The sequence below is a fragment of the Conger conger genome, chromosome 18 (assembly GCF_963514075.1).
Source record: "Conger conger chromosome 18, fConCon1.1, whole genome shotgun sequence".
NCBI classification, from domain to species: Eukaryota; Metazoa; Chordata; class Actinopteri; order Anguilliformes; family Congridae; genus Conger; species Conger conger.
The window spans coordinates 24,088,260-24,106,553 of NC_083777.1; the positions used below are offsets into that span (position 1 = coordinate 24,088,260).

Below are 18,294 nucleotides of genomic sequence, written 5' to 3' on the forward strand. Positions count from 1 at the left end.
CACCGACCATTCTCTGAGGCATGATTAGACATCCTGAAAATGTGCATGATGGGCTCAGAAGCACATAAGCTACCAATGACTACACTGCTTTGAACAAGGCCATTCATCATTTTGAACAACTTTAACTTTAAAAACAAAAACTGAATCAGAAATTTAGGCCAAGTTGCCATTACCTGAAGCTCTCACCACTCAAAACAACCACGTCAGTAAATTAAGCCACAGTATGGTCCAGCATGGCTGCCTAGTACCCCCGCCTCACCCCCCACCCCACCCGCCATTACCCTTACATTCCACAGCAGCGGGGTATCCAAAGTGTCCCTGCGGTCAGGGACAACAAGCACCCGCACACTCTGTACTCCTCGAAACTCTACGTTTTTTGGTTTTTTTCCCCCCGCTGTTTCTGATTACCATTCAGAGCCAATCTCCTTGTAAGGGAACTGAGCCGAATTCCCCGCGGAGGATCGCACGTGTCGTCGCGTGGGCGACAGCGATCAGGAGCGTTATTGAACAGGTTTCCTCGTAGAGTCGTTCCAGCCGCGTAGGCGAGGAGCCTCGATCGGCGCGATCGCTCGGCGCCTGCCCAGATCCGGCCTCCGGGTTTCATTAGCCGTTTATTTGCGGAGGGAGGCCGTCGGCCTCGTTAGCAGTGATTGCGCCGTTCCCCGCCGGTGGGCGGAGAGAGGGGCCGGGGACTGGCTCATAAACACGCGGGATGCTGGGAGCTTCAGAGGAAGCGCGTCTGTTAAAGGAATTCCCACCGATGGCCCTCCAGCTCCCCGTGATGCTCGGGCTGACTGTTAGACGTCGACGCCTTCGCCAGATTAACGCTACGCATTAGCGTAGGCTGGAGGGGTCGGCGTCAGGTGCAATAACCTTCATTTCAGTCAACGAACGAGTGCTTAGTCTCATGGGAAATATCAGCATCTCAAAACTTTCTTGTATTCACCTAATGAAGTAATTCATCAAATAGGCTACTCCAGTATCAATTTCACAGACAGCAATGTAATATCAAAATGGAGGGAGCAGATAATATAATCACCATGACCCTGCTGGATGAATGTCCCATGTGGACATTTTACATAAATTGAAGACTGCTCAATGAATTATGAAACAGACCCAATACATAAAACAGAAGACTACATGGACATGTTGCCTTCAGGGTGTCTGGGAGGCTCAAGAAGGCAAATGAAGCTTAAGCCACTATGATATCCACGCAGCTGTGGCAAGTTAAAAGTTTGATTGTCAGAAATGCCTAAAACGGTGAACTTCAGACACCTGATCAAAAAGATTAAACGGGTCCTGAGGGGGAAGGTATATAAAAAGTTTTCCACAAGATTTTCGGAACATGTTAATAGTTAAAGTCTCATTACTGGCCAGTGAGGTGTGAAGATATTTCAGTTCTCCACAGATCCGGTAAACCCCTAAGGCTACTGTAAACTAAAAGGGATGTCAAAAGAGAAGAGAACAGAATAGAAGGAGAGGGGCTTGCTTGATCAGGAAGAAACTGGGTTCCAAGCAAATCTTCAACTGCTGTTATAACATTTAGTTTAGTGCTGAAATTTGTCATGGTACAGTAATTAAGGCAATTAATAATAATAATATCCAAGATGACAGCACAATTCATACAGGCCTTGGCGTTGTGTAGCCAACACAGCAGTGTTGTGAAGTCACTGCAGCGACGTGATACAACGCGACACACAGCTTATAATTTTACAGCAAAATGTTCAGTTGGACGCCAGCAATATCACAGGAATATTGCAATTCCAGGCTCATTTTGACAGATCTTCACATGAAAGTCGTGTGGCTCTTCATCAAAACGAGATGGTTTCAAATAGTTCCATGAAAGGACAGATTCTGCCGCACATAATTTCCTTCCAACTGCACAGTAAGCGCGGGCTCATTTGATAACGCACTTTGTGTGAGGCAGCAGGCCAGCAATTAAAATACATGGCGTGCACACAGTAAGGGCGCACGTAAAGCTGTACGTTTTTTATGAAGTTAGGACATAGGGCAACGCTCCTCTGTGTCAGGATGAGCAAGCGCAACCAATTAAGAAAGACTTTCATTTTCCCAAATTAATCACCCCCCCCCCCCCCCCTCCCACGTGACATCATAAATTAAATAGTTTGACACATATGATAGTGATGTGCATGATGTATGATAAAGTATGATGACTACATACTTTCACACATCACCTACAATGACTGATCATCGTGCACAGCAACATCCCTTTCTGCCTAGCCCTGCAGATACGTCAAAAAACGGCAATACCGTATGATGGCCGCATTTTGCACGACAATGCCCACTAACAGCTGCAGAATGACATGGACACAGCTAACTAAAGGCCAACTGCACAAAGACAGCAAAATTACTGAATAATCGCTAGCTTTAATTATGTGTCAATCCGAACGCGATTCCACACCCAGGAGACGATCAACGGGCTATTTAGCTGCAGACAGTAATGTTACATCTTACTGCATTACATAGGACATGCATGTCCTCACATTACCGAGCTGCCGTGCGATTTTAACGTTTGGTTAATGTTATTCAACGTCTATTTTTTTCGAGTTATCTAATGCAGACTCGAATATTAGCCCGTCATGCAAGTTCGAGGTGGAAACACATTTATTTAGCTGAAAATATATAAAATATAATACTGTTGAATAGCCAATAACTAGTTGTTCGCTAATGAATGAAGCCCATTAACTAGTTGAATGACGTTAGTGTATAATTGGAACGCAATATTCAGTGTAGCTACGTACTTTAGATTAGCGATAATTAGACAATTAGCAATTGCAAACATTAGCTCGACATGATTCAGAACACTCATTTTCAATTGAATTGCAAATATCAACCAGGGGGATAGACAACTACACATCACATGGTGAACATTTTCTGTGATCTAAGAAACATAGAACTATGCGTCTTAATGTATAAACGTATCACAACTAACGGTTCTAATGGTATGTCCACTACCTAGCGAGATTGATCTAAACACTGAACAGCACATTCAACTGCAATAATGAACCCCGACTAGTTCGCTCGGAAGTACAGCATATAGACTGACCTAACCGTTTGCGAAAATGTTTCGCAAACGTGCTTTAAATCGTTGCAAGTTAGCAAGTATAGCTATAGGTTTGTATGTCTTACGGTAGCTCGTTCAAATGCGCACACACAATGCAACTAGCTGCAGCCAGCATGACTCAAACTGCTAGCTAACCAGTAGTCAGCTGGTTACCTTGCCAACTTCACCTCAAGGTTTGCCAATCCAATCCCTATCGAATAGCCCCAGTATGAATGTTCCGAAAATTAGCAGACAGGCTAAGGCATGTGGGCATATCGCAATTCCATGCCACAAATCACCGTCATACTTGACAATCACCGCATATTGTCGTAACAAGAATATTTGAAAACATATAGTTTGTTTTCTAAAATGAGTCACTGTTGAAATGTTATTTAACCAACCTGCACCGCTGAGATTATTCTGCTTCCATTCCGTCGCTTCGCTGTCTGTGAGAAACCCTCTGAGTGCTGCTATCTCCACGTCCCACACCATAATTCCGAAACGTGCCGCACAAAGTGACGGTGGTTTCAACACGAACTGGATTTAATTTTCAATTGTTGTCCTCTCCTTTCGGGGGCTGTTGCGCCGCTTCTCTTCGTGTTTGGTAACGAATGTGTTTATTTCTGCCCATGTGCTACAAGAAGCATCAGTGAGCAGCCATGACAGCTTCGCGTTGCATCGTGGGAAATCCTATCAGGGAGGGTCATTAAGGGATAGTGGATATTTTTTACTATTTGTTAAAAAACACATGATGCGTCCTTTCAATTGTGTGTGAAACGTACATAGCCTAACGTCGGCTAGTCCACCGAACACGACACACAGGGATTATTCGAGTAAAAAGGGAAATACACGCAATCATCCACATTAATTTACAACGTTATACTTTGACGCATTAGGTGCAGAGGGGGAATGAAGCGGCAAAGATTCGTTCTGAAAAAGAATTAATTAGCCCAGGAATCTGGGGAAAGTGCAACTACTGGATATAGTACTAGAATATAGTCATAGGACATATCAATTACTAATGGATCATGGATAGAGACAGTGTTTTAATTTTCCATGTCGGCAAATTTATTTTTCAAAAGAATATCATAAACTACTGAAATAGCTACAGTAGGCTATTTGGGCAAAATAAAAACATAAATGGACAGCTATTTCAGATACAGGAGTAAGCACAGCCATGTATTTACTTGAATGTCATTTAATTGTTTTAAACGCATAATTTCTATGTTTTCGATGCAAAAAAAAGTTACACATGCTTCAAACTTGAGACATTCCGTTCTAATAAAAAAGAGAATGTCTTGCAATGGCTAAAATGGATCAATCAGTGAATCAACTGACAAAAAACATTGATAGACCCCTTTAGGCAAGCTCAACGGTGAAAGTAATTGATTGTCAGATCCATGATGAGTGAAGTGTGTCTATAGTTGGGCATCGTCCATCTTCAGTGATGAAAAGAAAATACATGTACTGGGTCATATTGTAATCCTCAAACATGTGGAAAACATTATGTTTTAATAACGATTCAATAGAATTCAATAGAAAAAGGTATTTTAACTATTACTCCATGCGGAATCTTTCAACATCAACATTTCGTGGACTGCTCTCTTCAATTCAAAAAATAATTTTTGAAGATGTCCATTACTTCTGTGATCTGTTCACCATTTATTCTTATTTTGGGCCATGCATGGGACCAATGGGGAACATTTTTGTGTTCTTATCTTAAATTTCTCATACTTTTTTTCATATAAAGTACAAATATCAGCCATATCAGATTCAACAAACACTACAAACTTCAGAAAACTGTCCTAAATGAATATGTCCATTATAATACAGTATACGTATATGGTCCTGTAGGTGGGTTTCCGTAGGATACAGTAGATGGCCAATGGGATTAATAAGGGTAGACTACAGTTCATTGGTTTTGGCAAAACATAACAATATGGCAGACCGTTGACAAACTTTCTCTTATTCTCTTTCTCTTATTTCTCCAGTCCACCAAAACATGTTTCTGAAAACATTTAAGGTACAAAATAAGCAATGCAGTTTCTTCACTCATATTTGAACTGCAATGCCTAGTTAGAAATGTTCTGTTAGCCAGGCAGGCTGCAATGATATATGCACTGCAAGACTCTACATAGAAAAATAATGGAATGCATTGTTTACTTGATTCATATGACAGGTTGGGACCACTCATGAATGTTGTTCCTACCTGAGAAGAAAGACTAAATATGAGAAAATTGGTGAAAGAGCCAAGTTCTCTTAAGTCTCTTCTAAGAGCAATTTAAGAACAAATCTGTTCATACGAGTATTCTTGCATAAGGCCCATTGTCCTGTTGCAAGAGTGAATTCCTGGCAAAGAAAAAAAAGATTTTTGGTCAAAATGATTGATGCTTGATGCATTTCATGTTTCCATTGACCTTAAAAAGAGTTCTTGGACAAACAGATGCACAACAGTCCCAGAATTTCAAAGACCCACCACCATAATTCACTATAAGCATGATGTTGTTTTCAATACAAATGTTCCTCCATCCAGTGGAAAACCCACTGCTGGTGCGTATAGGCAAAAAGCCCAATTTTCTCATCTGACCAAAACACCAAGTTCCAATGCCATTGACAATGGCTGTTTGCATTGGAGGTAATCTGTGGCTCTGAACAAAATCAACAGCAAGAAAAAAACATTTAATTGGAAAACAAACTGCAATAACATCACAATCAATCCTGAGAAGATCTTTAATACTGTGATGAACGAAAAAAAGAAAGCCAAAATACACACACGCTGTATACTTAGAAAAGACACATTGCACCCCCACTCTTTTATTGTTTTTATTGATTTGCTCTGAAGCCATAGACAATATCTCCGTTTTTGTATTTGTTTGTGCTCACAGTATTGGCGTTTTGTCTTTGGGTGGTTCTCTGCGGTTGCGTTCCCCAGTAGGGCATTCTCTTTATAAAAATCAGAAGGGCAATTTGTCTTGATTATGCAAAGTGGGAGAGGGCCCTTGGGTTGTCGGGGTGGGGCTCCAAGCCAGGGTCAGGGCGGATTGGCCACGAGAGGCCGGTGTGGTAATGGGGGGAGGGGGCTAGGTCTAGCTCCCACATCAGCCTGGAGGGATGCTTCTGGAATGTTCCTGAAGAAAACGTGACCTAGGACTGTAATCATGAATATCAAGCAAAGAAATAAATAAAAATCATTTTATCCCCAAGAACTGTATTTCATATATTTGATGACCATTATTATTGCTACCATTACTGCTGTTGACATTATGAAAAAAATATTTTTAAATATTAAATAAAAATAAAAAAAGTATGATGCTGAAACAGTCTTTTACTTTGGTAAATAATTATCAAAGGGTAACTGTTAGGAAAATGCACAAACAGTGCGGTATATGCTATGTTCACAATACAACTGTTCTCATCCTCGATCGCTATAGGATCGCAGGTAAAATAAAGGTGACTGATATGGAGCACATCTATCTCCTGTTCACAGCACACAACATGCTGCACATTTCTGTGAGGAATCGCACTGATTGCAGGGGACTGTAGAGCCATTACTGCGAGCCATTGGTAAGCCTTTCATTTGACTGGAACAGAGGTGGTGAACTTGAGTCTTGACACAAAGCCCAACACTAATTCAATAAAATGGGCCTTTGGTGACTGAGCCCGTGAGGTAGAAGGTAGAGTTACTGCGCAGGGTTGCTCCTCGGGGGGGGGGGGAAGTCACGTTGCATTTCCGTTTACTGAAAATCATCTTGCATCTAACCTTTTCCCGTTTCCAGTTATTGGCTTATTTCAGAAAGAGTGCACTGTACAGTGTGCAGTCTGCAGCGGTGACTAATCTTACAACTCGACACGAGACAAAAACAACTAAATAGTGCAAAGCTCCAGTGGCGATGTGGCGCATGAACCGGGCTGTCGGCTGTTTTTCTGAAACGCATTCGGAAGATTGTCATTTAGATTATTCTCCTCCTCTCCCTCCCTCTCTCACTCTTTATTCAAGCCTGACATTTTAGAGTAACGTTAGCATTTAAAAAAAAAAAATTAAACAGAGCTCTGGCATTGTTTTCAACTGTGAAGCAAAATGGAGGCTGTTTGCGCTGCCACAGCGATTTATTTCCCAGAAGTCCACTTCCTAATTTATTGTCAAGCTCACAGACGATTAAAGGCACTTTCAAGATCGCAGGATTTGCATGGAAAGCGTCGTGTCTGAGCAGACAGATAAACATATTTCACTGTTGAAGACAACAGAGAAGACACCTGCAGTGTGCAGATGCTGCTTGATGCGTTCACGTGAGCTGTACATCCAAGGCACGCACACGCACACATCATTTTGTCACTGATCACTGACACGGAGCGCTTCTGTGGCCAGGAAGAAGAAGAAGGAGAAGAGAAAAAAACATTAAAAATACCCCCCAGACTCTATCCATTCCTTTTAACTATCCTATAAAACTTGTTCAGAAAAAAGGAACATTTGTGCTTAGGGAGATAATTACAAGGATATGCTGACTTATATTGTTGCAGTCTAAATCATACCTGCGCTGTATTATACAGAAGCCGCTGTGGTTTCTGAACGGTGAGCTTCTGAGCTGTAAAGACACAGATGCATTTGCCTCGCTCAGAAAAGGCTGAGCTCTCTGGTAATGGAGCTGTCATTAGGCAGACATCGCTGTGTGCCCCCTTAGCTGACCAGCCCAATGACAGATGCCTGTTCACAAGCTCCCCAAAGCCTGTTCTAAGTTCAGCTTGCTTTTCAAGAACAACAGCTAAACCATTAGATGGTATCCAGTAGGAAGACACAGTTGACTTTTTTGTCTTGGTGAACAAAACCAATTATGCGGTTCGACACTGCAGTTCAACTCATTTTAACTCTCTCACGCAGATAGCAATCTGTGCCTGGAAAGGCAAATCTAAACTTTAATAGGTGCTGTGTTCCGAAAGAAACAGCTCCAAGGCCAACTATCTTATCATTTTCCATGCTACGCTATCCTTCTAATGAATGACTCATCTGGATCCGAAGACCATCAAATCCAATATCTCTTCCCAATTATATTTCAAATACTGGCATTTACGTAAATTGTCTGAGAATAACCAGCACATTTTAATACTATATCATCACTGGAAAAAATCATTCCTCAGTTTCCACTTGTTCCACCTTTTGGCTCTCTGTACTCTGGATTTGAAATGATTATGAGATATGATCTGTGTTGGAATTACATTCCTTTTTATATGTAGTCCCCCCCATTTCAGGGGACCAAAAAGTAATTGGACAGTATTTCTCAACTGCTTCTGATTAGGCAGGCTCATTCAATCACATTTTTTTAGTGCAGGTACAAGAAAGCTTTCAGCATCTAGTCTTGATTCTCAGCTTTTGATATCCTTTGGAGTCTGTTATTGGCATTTGTCAACATGAGGGCGAGAGATGCAACAATGACAGTCGAGATATCCGATACGAAACTGAAAAATAATAATTAAAAAAACTGGTAGACTTACCAAAATAAACAGTTTGGAACATCATGAAGAAGAGTGCACTGGCACACAATACCCTCAAAATCAGAGGTGATGATCTGCACTTCAACATCATGTTCACCGTTTCATTTCAAATCCAATGTGCCGGAGAACAGAGCCAAAAATGACATCGTACCACTGTCCAAATACTTAGGGACTGCACTGTACGTGCATCGACTCCTGTTGGGGGTACACGTGAAAACGCATGTTTAAAATGAGTGAAACTGAAACAACATCTACACTTTTAACGTCTGTGATTGGAGGCAAGATGGCAGAACAACACATCAAGTGCGATGAATTTACAATGCATATACATACCGCCAAGGCAGTAACATTGTCAAACGAGATATATATATTTATATATATTGTGCACGTCTGAGATGGAGAGCTTGAGAACTCAGAGAGAGAAGAGCCTGAGGGAGGAGGGGAGCGGGAAGACAGACTGGTGACAGTTTTATGGGTGGGTGAGACACAGCCTCGTTTCCTTTCTCCTGCTGCGAGAGAACCCGAGGCCCTCCATCCTGCAAGCAGCTGTAATTGAATATCGCCAAACAGGTCCTTGGCAAACGACCTACAAGCATTATAGGCGACACTTGCTTCCTTTTGTGACACAGTGATGTTAGCACATACAATACAACAGTGTCCAGAGACCGCTGCACAAATGACAGAGGAGAGCAGCATTTGTACAATTCCAGCACAGCTGGATGCAAGCGGACCACGGATTCAACTGTCGCCGTCGAGGTTAAGTGATTGACGAGTGGAGTGGACAGTGGCACGCTGACCGCTCTCCACCTATCCATCTATTATATAACCCGCCGGCTGGAGCCTATCCCACAATGCATTGGACAAGAGCCAGGAATGCATTCTCTCACACACTCACACCCCTGAGCAATTTAGACTCTCCAGTTAACCTACACCTGCATGTTTTTGGACCATGGGAGTACACGTCCACTGCACCGCCAGCCACACACAGACCGCTGTCATTTTTGATACACAACAGCAGTGATCCTTGTCCTTTATTCAGTGAAAAATATAGTTATAGGGATATTTTTTTAAATTAACAAGTATTCGGGCTTCCATCGAATCGGTATTTCTTGTGACATTTTATTACCATTCATGTTGAATTTATAACCACAGATTGTGTGCTGATGGTGGCACAAGGCACGGACAGGGATAGCCGATAATTAAAAGCGAAGCGAAGCAACACCACTGTGATAAACGGCAACAAAGTTCTGAAACGAGGAAGACATGATCTCCGGGGAGTGAAGTATTTTTTTTTGTAGGTCTTGTTTATCCCACTGTCATGACAGTCAGAACAGAACAATTATCTGGAGATTCGCAGGAAGAAGGCCGCATTACGGCCTTATCGGTAACCACGGGATACACTTCACAAGTTTTCTTTCTCCTTCATATTCACCGTGGAGTTTAAAGCGCGGAATGAATAATGCATAGGGCTCGGCTAAATCACGGATATGAATCTAGCGAGCCATTTTCTGTACAGTAATCCCTCCGTGTTTTAGCTTGCTGCGCGTGCGCTTCATTAGACATTCTCAAACGGGAAAGAAAAATAGTTTTTGAGTCTTTGCCGCAGTGTGATTCACTTCTATCGAGACCCGTTGCACCTCACGGCCGCCGTGTGTTGTAGAGGTTACAGTGGCCAGTCGATACAACCAGGATCGTTTTAATAGATCATAATATATTGCTCTTCTATAGATCTTTGCAGACAGCTTCATATGAAATGCAAAGCTCGATGCACATTACTTGGCGACAGCAGGTAAAGTACCGTTTTATTCGAAAATGTCCATTGCAATTTGCATCTTAAATAGAAAAAAATCGAAGATTTTATGAGAAGGGAGGAAGAGAAGTGGGCTAGCAAACGAGACGGGGACGGGAAGCTTTTTCTACACGTCACATCCATATGAGAAGTTATGCACCGCTGTAAAATGCCTCTCATATTACTGCGCAGTGCTAGTCGTGTTTTAAACAAGAGGCCTACATACACAAGTACCGATACAAAGGCATCCCCTGTACCTGGAATGCCACATTTTCGCTATGTTACCAGCATATCAAAGAATGGAATGTGATTTCCAAACTGTAAAAAAACACCCATGAACAGAAAACATTTTTATTATATTTTACAAAAGTAATTTCATTTGAGAAAAAAAGATCAAAAAACACCAAATGCAGTGCCACAAGATGCATTCAAATTCCACAGTACATGTTGTAACCATTACAACTTTTCTATAGATAGCTACAGTTTAACGGCTGTGCAAAGAACCATTTCTAATTTTATTTTTTATTTTTTTTGCTTCTCAAGCGATCTTAAGCCTCACTCTGAGACCAATGTCATGTTTTTCCTCCTCAGAGTCAAATCCAATTGCTTTTCAAAAACGCAGAAAGACAAATGTATTCACAATCGGCCGCGCTTAAACATCGGACATATATACCTTTTGCATCTCCGCATGCACCCACCCGGCCCACGTTCCCAATCATGAAAAGCTCTCACGAAGACGTTTCTGCCAGAAGCGACTGAATTATTAATGTACAGGAATCTCAAATAACGGCAACACGGGGAGCCGTTAGCAGGTAGGCTTTCTGCGCCTTTGAGCGCGCGCTGGATACGGTGTATTTTGAGAGAATGCGAAGGCACAGGCCGTTCCACACATCGCCTCTTTGATGGATACACACTCATACATACGCATCCCATCCACCCAAACACCCTGAGATTCATATTCGAGCAAAGTAAAACAGGTTGCATTTATTAAACTTGCATTTAGAATTAGTGAGGCAAAGAAATAATATCAGGAGTACGCATTTTACTGAACAGGCAATTCGCCCAGTAAAAAGGTAACAAGTAACCATAGCAATAAAGAATGTCCATTCAAGCCTTTATTGAAGTATACAGAAGTCTGTAGAAATCAAATAAGCAATGTAAATGGGCAACCAGAAGATTTCTTAAATTGAAGAAAGTGTATGTGTTTTAAACTTTTTCTTTTAAATAGTATCCTTAAAGAATGACCAATATATTCTTGGTTACAACTGTCCTTGCACTAACAGTCAAAAATGTAAATTAACATTCAGTAAACATTCTTTTCTAAAGGTAGTCCCTTATATATTCGTGATTTCCTCTGCCATTATGTATACATAAACAAGTTTAATAACATACCAATCAGTGGTTATTTCACAATTGAAAAATAAAAGCACAAAAAAAGTTTACACTCTTTTACAGGTAAATAAAAGATAATTTTGTTTGTTGGACTGTCTTATTATGGGCATAGCATAGTTTTGTGGGATTTTTTTTTCGTTTCATCAGGTTTTGTTTTTGTTTTGTTTCTTTTTTTTTTTCCTTCTCATTTTAGATATTACTTAATTAGATTCTTACATACAAATATTGACAAAATGTTGGCTTGTGCTTCAAAGCCGTCAAGTCTATTTATTATCAATAGTAAGAGTGGCGAGGAGGAGTGGCCCTGGGGAGGATGTGGGAGGAGCTCATAGCTGGCCGTCGCCGCAGTGGGCGTCCTGGCTGCCACTCGGCTTCTCTGCGTCCTGATTGGGCGGCTCCTTGGCCAGGAGGGCGGCGCTCTTCTCTGAGAACTCCTCCCCGTCGGGCTCCAGGCCCTCGGGGCAGGGCAGCTTGAGGAGCTCCTCCCTCAGCTGGGCTGTGTGCCTCTGTGGGGAGAAACCCGCTAACGGTTAGCGACACCCTGCTATACACACATTACAGGTAAACGCTCATTAGCTTAGGTTAGCGCGCGACACCCTGCTATACATACATTAAAGGTACTCATTACAGGTACATACACCTTACAGGTAAATGCTCAGTAGCTTAGGTTAGTGTGTGACACCCAGCTATGCACACATTACAGGTACTCATTACTCCTAAACACACACCTTACAGGCTGACACTCATTAGCTTAGGTTAGCGTGCGACACCCTGCTATACATACATTAAAGGTACTCATTACAGGTACATACACCTTACAGGTAAATGCCCATTAGCTTAGGTTAGTGTGTGACACCCAGCTATACACACCTTACAGGTGGATTACAGGTACCCACTCATTACAAGTACATACACCATACAGGCACACAAACCTTCCAGATACACGTGTTCGCAAACTAATTTCCAAATATGAGCGCTCACATTTATGACTGAACAAAACCCTGCCCATCCGCGCAGCACACAGATGTGCCCCTCAGCGTAATATCGGATTCTGCACGGCTTGGCACAGAGACATGCACAACACAGCCAGGACGGGCAGATAAGCCTGCCTGTTCTGTTTACAGGGGCCTGAATGATTCATGAGGAAACACGACTTCTCTCAGACAAACCCTGGGATGATCCAGTCTCACACGAGAGTGGAGAGAGTCCAGAACCTGCAGAAACCCTCCCTCCCGCTCACTAATGACGGCTCCAGGTACTTCATCTTAATGACGCCCCCGTGAAACAGAGATTATTAACAGCGCATATTAACCGTCACAGCACACAACCTGGGGACGCGGCAGCAGATTAAACATTAATGCGCCAGCCCCTGGTGACGACTGAACGTGATCACCCCTCCGCCCGTGTCCTGGGGCTGGCGTCTGAATCAGGGCCGCAGGGTGAAACAAGAGGGCAGGCTGTGCCCAGAGTGGAGGGCTGAGACTTCATTAACGCTGGAGCAGGCAGGGGGGAGGGCTGGGTCAGGTTTACAGAAGCCCTGCTCTCTCCTCTGCTGTACCGACCAAGCGTGTGCCCCCGCCATTGGTCGACGGCCACTTCAATTGGGGATTTTGTTTGGTTATGACTTAACCATACAAGCCACCCTATAACTCTTCTTAGGTGGTGACATGGTGACCCCCCCCCCCCCACTGATCTGATGTAGCCTGTGGGCTTCGTGGTTAAGGTACATTGCTGGGATCTGGAGGGTTGGGTGGTTCGATCCCCGGTGTAGCCACGATAAAATCCGCACAGCTGTTGGGCCCTTCAGCAAACACCCTTAACCTCAGGGGATAGTCCCCTGCTTAGTCTAATCAACTGTAAGTGACTATAGATAAATAAGAAATTATGTGAGGGGTGAGGGGTGGGGTGCGGGGTGCGGGAGCGTACCTTGAGTGCGGCGGCGTGGTGGGACATGGTGCGGCCCACCCTCTTGTCGCTGCTGTACTGCTGGATGTCCGCGATCCACTCCTCGCACTGCGCGATGATCTCCGCCCGCTTCAGGTAGAAGTGCTTGTGGATCACCTGTAAGGGAGGAGGGGGGTCAGTCCTGTGGTCATAGCACCGCCATAACGATCCAAACTGCTCTCTCCCGCCCTCCCCTCCCCCACCGCCTCGCCGACGACACCAGCCCAGCGGCCCTGAGCGTCTGCAGTCACTCAGAGACAGCCAGGGAGAAGCTTCACCACCGAACGCCCACGACATAAATCATAAACAAGGCTTCACAAAGACTCAATCTGCCAACCCTGGGGCGGCCGGCTGGAGGCAACATGGTCTCAATGTAAAATTAAAGATGCTGGGTAAAGCACACCAGCGACAGGGGGGAACGAGGCGCACGGTGGCACCACATCCAGAGAGGTGGAGGAGTATGATTGTGCGCCGGGACCCTGATTTAATCCTGTTCCCCTGGGTGCTGGACACCATCGCCTGATCGGGCACCAGCAGAACCTCAACTCCGCAACGACGAAGCCGAAAATGCTTCGTTTGTCAAAAACACCCCCAACAAAACGCACCGAAACCTCAAGCAAGCTGGAGAGGTGGCCTAATTACTCAAACTGGGAAGGTTGAAATTCTCTCGCCTGCTGTGAATGTGAATGTAATCCATTCGTCTCTTACAGCAAACCCACCCCCCCTCCCTGTTTTTGACAGTGAAGCAGGGTGACCCCAGGGCTTGCTGTCTTTATGGATGAAGTGCGCGCACAGTAGAGAAGATTTGTTTATTCCTTTGTTTATTCCTCGTTGGCTCAAACCTAAACTTAATTACAGCATGTAACCGAATTGACTGCCAGCAAAATTAATCAAGGGGGGCCGGGGGGGACTCTCCAAAATCAGACCAATGAGTTGCCTAGGCCACTCTTAGGTTTGTAGCTGTCCCTGATGAGAAACCATGCCTATAGACTGAGCGGGACCAATTGGACCAGCGGCATTGTGATCTTCTGGTTGGTTGGGCGGACCTGGGTCTACTGCTGGAGTTACTGTATGGAGCCCAGGTGACTGGAGGGAGTGGCACTGCTGTGCTGCCACCATGTCAGTCATCCGATGGAGCGGCTCCGATAGGATGCAGCATCGAATGATGTCAATCTCTGCCCCACCCCCCCCAGTTCCTAGCAACAGTCTCCCGGCAGTTGATTTCCTAAGCAATAACTGCCTTCTACGTTTCATTTCACATCTATTGTTGGGAATTGGTTATCTCTGCTTGCTTATTATTTATTGAGATCAATCCTGGCAAAAAAAATGGGGCTTGTGTTCCTTGCTTGTGCTTGAGTTGTTTATAATGAGGCATCCCATCTTCCCGAGATGATTACTGAGAAAACATCTCAAGGTCACAACAAGCAGCGCCGAAGACTAATTTGAAACCGGTTCCCGCACAGGAAGTCATTTTCACACGGCACTGATGGAAAAGCAGTCGCACCCTACTGTCCCGTCGAACGATTAGAGACGTAGGCTTCAGACTTCTAGAATTCAAATAAGAGGAGGAAAGAAACAATCTATTTTCACAACAGCTACATATTGACAGATATAAAAATAATGAACAAATATTTGCTGAATGTTGGAGCAGAATAATCCAATTCAATATGAATAGCCTGCATGAACAGTCTGGGGAGTGGAACACGTACAATGGGCCGTGGGTAAGTAGCTTACAGTACGCTACTGGAGATTGAGGATTTTTGCCGAACGACGTCAGCTGATTTAGGGAATCACAGAGCACAAAGAAGCTTTCGCATTTCCTTAGCAGCGATACATCCTGTTATACATGCACCAGAGCACAGTTCCGACGTTATTTTGGGTTTCTGACAGCAGCCTCGTATATCCATTTCCCGCACCTCCAGTATGTTTGACATCCCTGCACTACAGATTAAATTAAAATCCATCATGCTTTGTGGAGTGGAACTGGCACAACTAATTTTCTGATGGTATCAGTCTCTGATATAAAAGGTTACTAGATCAGTCAAGCTCATATAATGCATTTGGATACGAGAAGGCTTGATGTTCGTTGCGCCGCGAAGAGTTTGCGTTGAACACAAAGCGGTCCGTTTCCACTTTTGACACGGTGCCATTTTATGGTTTTTCGCATACTGGTGTGCTGGGGAAAGAACGTGGACTCTCCCTTCAACTCAATATGCTCGCCACCACTCTCCCCTCTGATCAGTATTCCTGGGACAGGGGGAGTCAAGGACAGGTATGAATCACTCGCAACGCTATTAAAAGTTGTACCTCTCTGCTGCTACCCTGGCCCCCCCTCTAGCACTCTCTTGTGCTCAAACAGTCCCTTGCAGTCTCAGACCTCAGAGAATCTACGATGGGATTTGAAGCTAACCGGTATACATTTCCACTGACCCTGGGCCTTCCTTCAACCTCACAGGAGTGACAGGACTATGACAGCTCAAAGGGGAATTCTGGGTGGGAGTTTGAGTTCGTTTTGTGAGCAATACTGAGGAGAGAGAGGGGGCTGTAGCATGGAGCGGTTGTTTGAACACTCGACTTAACGGCCTCCGATGATTAATTTCCTACCCTGGGTGGTAGATTTTAATTTCTTTGCATGTTGCTTGATGTGCCCTCGTATAACTCAACGAATGGAAATGCGCATCAACCCGATGCTGTTCATACTGAAAGTCACCTGAATGAAAAGACAAGTAATCTGGCAAATCTCGCCGCCTCACAGCAAGGAGGTCCTGGGTTCGAATCCCGGTCGGCCGTGGGGATTCTGTGCGGAGTTTGCACGTTCTCCCCGTGTCTGCGTGGGTTTCCTCCGGGTACTCCGGTTTCCTCCCACAGTCCAAAGACATGCAGGTTAGGCTGATTGGAGAGTCTGAATTGCCCGTGGGTATGAGTGTGAGTGAATGGTTGTTTGTGCCCTGTGATGGACTGGCAACCAGTCCAGGGTGTATTCCTACATTTCGCCCAATGTATGCTAGGATAGGCTCCAGCCCCCCTGCAACCCGGTTCAGGATAAGCAGGTTAAGATAATGGATGGATGGATGGATGGATGGTTGCAGAGGCCAGTGTGCTGATAGAGCCCAGCATGTGTAACCAGGACTGGACACAACTGGCACTGTTGTTCCTCAGCTGTGCCTCTGTGTTCACCGGGCCCTGGCCTTGGGTCCGAGGGCCCGTGGGGCCCGCCAAAGAGGGCCAGCTGTGATAAATGGCCCTAATATCCCAGATATAGTGGAGGCTGGTGATGAAACAACCAATAAACTGCAATTAGGCTTGGGGTGAAATTGGCGGGCTTTAAGCGTCACTTATTAAAACGGGAGTAAGAGGGGAAGTGGTGTGGGATCCCGAGCAGAACGCCACACCAGGTGGAGCTTGGGGGACACTGTGTTTGTCTGAGGATCCTACCATGCGAGGGCGGGAAGCTCCAGACCGCTTCTCTCCGGCGTGTGGAGGCAGAACAGATGGCAAAGGCCAGGGGAAGAATTCGCCCCGAAGGCAGGGGACTACCCCCGGCCTTATCTCCGCTAAACGACACACGACAGGCCCCTCTGTCAACAGTCCCGCATAGTCCGGGTGATTTCCCCGGTCAGGACACAGTACGGGAGGAGAGGAACGGCGGAACGCTTCCAACATTTCCTCCCTTTCGCGTTTCGTGAGACGGGGACTCTGCTGCCAGCTCGACGGGGACGTTTCGGAGCCTCCGCGAAAAAAGGCAGGAAACGACCGCCGAGGGGACGGAGGGGAAGGATGATCAATTTCCCTGCCACCGTCGCCATGGAAACCCCGCCGGCTGTGGCACATCGCTCCGCAGCTCCCTGCCTTCTAGAGGGTTCCCCGAACAGTCGAGCAGCTCTCCGCCCGGCGCATTGCTGACTACGCCGCGGCGTCCGCAAACATCGACACCCCCCCCCTCCCCGAGGCCCTTAACCAAGCACCACTGTACGAGAGAACACCAAGACACCTGGGTCCTATTGGACGAGGGTCCACTAAACAAATAAAGCCGTGTCATGTAATGAAAATAACGAGCAACCCTCACAAGGGGGTTTGCACTAATAATTCTTGCACGGTCCCCAGAACGCAGTGATCTCTGATTTACTACACACACAAACAAACTGTCAGAGGAAATATAAGCAACTGTAAAGCAGTTCCACAAGGTGATTAAGCACACACACCAACACAAATCCTAAGTACATCAAAACTTTGTCAACGGTTCGTAACATCGATCATGACAGAAACAAACTCTGCAAGCGGCTTAATTGTTCAATAATTAGTTGGGTTTAGCGTACAGTCAGCAGAGTTTCGAAATGGAAACACAGCATCGGAGCTCCCTGTAGAGGGGCGCACGAAAGAGAACCCTTTCTTCCCGCGCTGGCGGGCTGTTACCATAGCACCCGCGACTTCCTAAGCCATTAATACGCCACCTTGCTGTACACATGAAGACACAAACCACACCCCCCCCCCTCCCCACTACACACCAATCTATATTTCAACATGTCCGACCTGGTGTTTATAATTTCACATGACAATCTCCTGTTGAATATTTTATCCACCCCCCCCCCCCCCCGCCTCCCCTTCACAATCCAGGCTT

At 45.0% G+C, this 18,294-nt stretch overlaps 2 protein-coding genes across 12 annotated transcripts in view; both read right to left on the reverse strand.

Moving 5' to 3' along the window:
- Positions 1 to 3,757, reverse strand: part of ttc27 (tetratricopeptide repeat domain 27) — a 98,172-nt gene extending 94,415 nt beyond the window's left edge. The window contains 1 exon segment of the mRNA XM_061227506.1: positions 3,466 to 3,757. Within this exon segment, the coding sequence (XP_061083490.1) occupies positions 3,466 to 3,556 (91 nt within the window). The 5' untranslated portion in view covers positions 3,557 to 3,757.
- Positions 3,758 to 11,304: 7,547 nt separating this feature from the next.
- birc6 (baculoviral IAP repeat containing 6) overlaps positions 11,305 to 18,294 on the reverse strand; it is a 134,669-nt gene continuing 127,679 nt past the window's right edge. For all 11 annotated transcript variants that reach the window (XM_061227497.1, XM_061227491.1, XM_061227500.1 and 8 more), the window contains exons 72-73: positions 13,659 to 13,793; positions 11,305 to 12,238 (exon numbers count right to left, since the gene is read on the reverse strand). In XM_061227497.1, the coding sequence (XP_061083481.1) occupies positions 12,059 to 12,238; positions 13,659 to 13,793 (315 nt within the window). In that variant the 3' untranslated portion in view covers positions 11,305 to 12,058. The remainder of the gene's footprint in view (positions 12,239 to 13,658; positions 13,794 to 18,294) is intronic.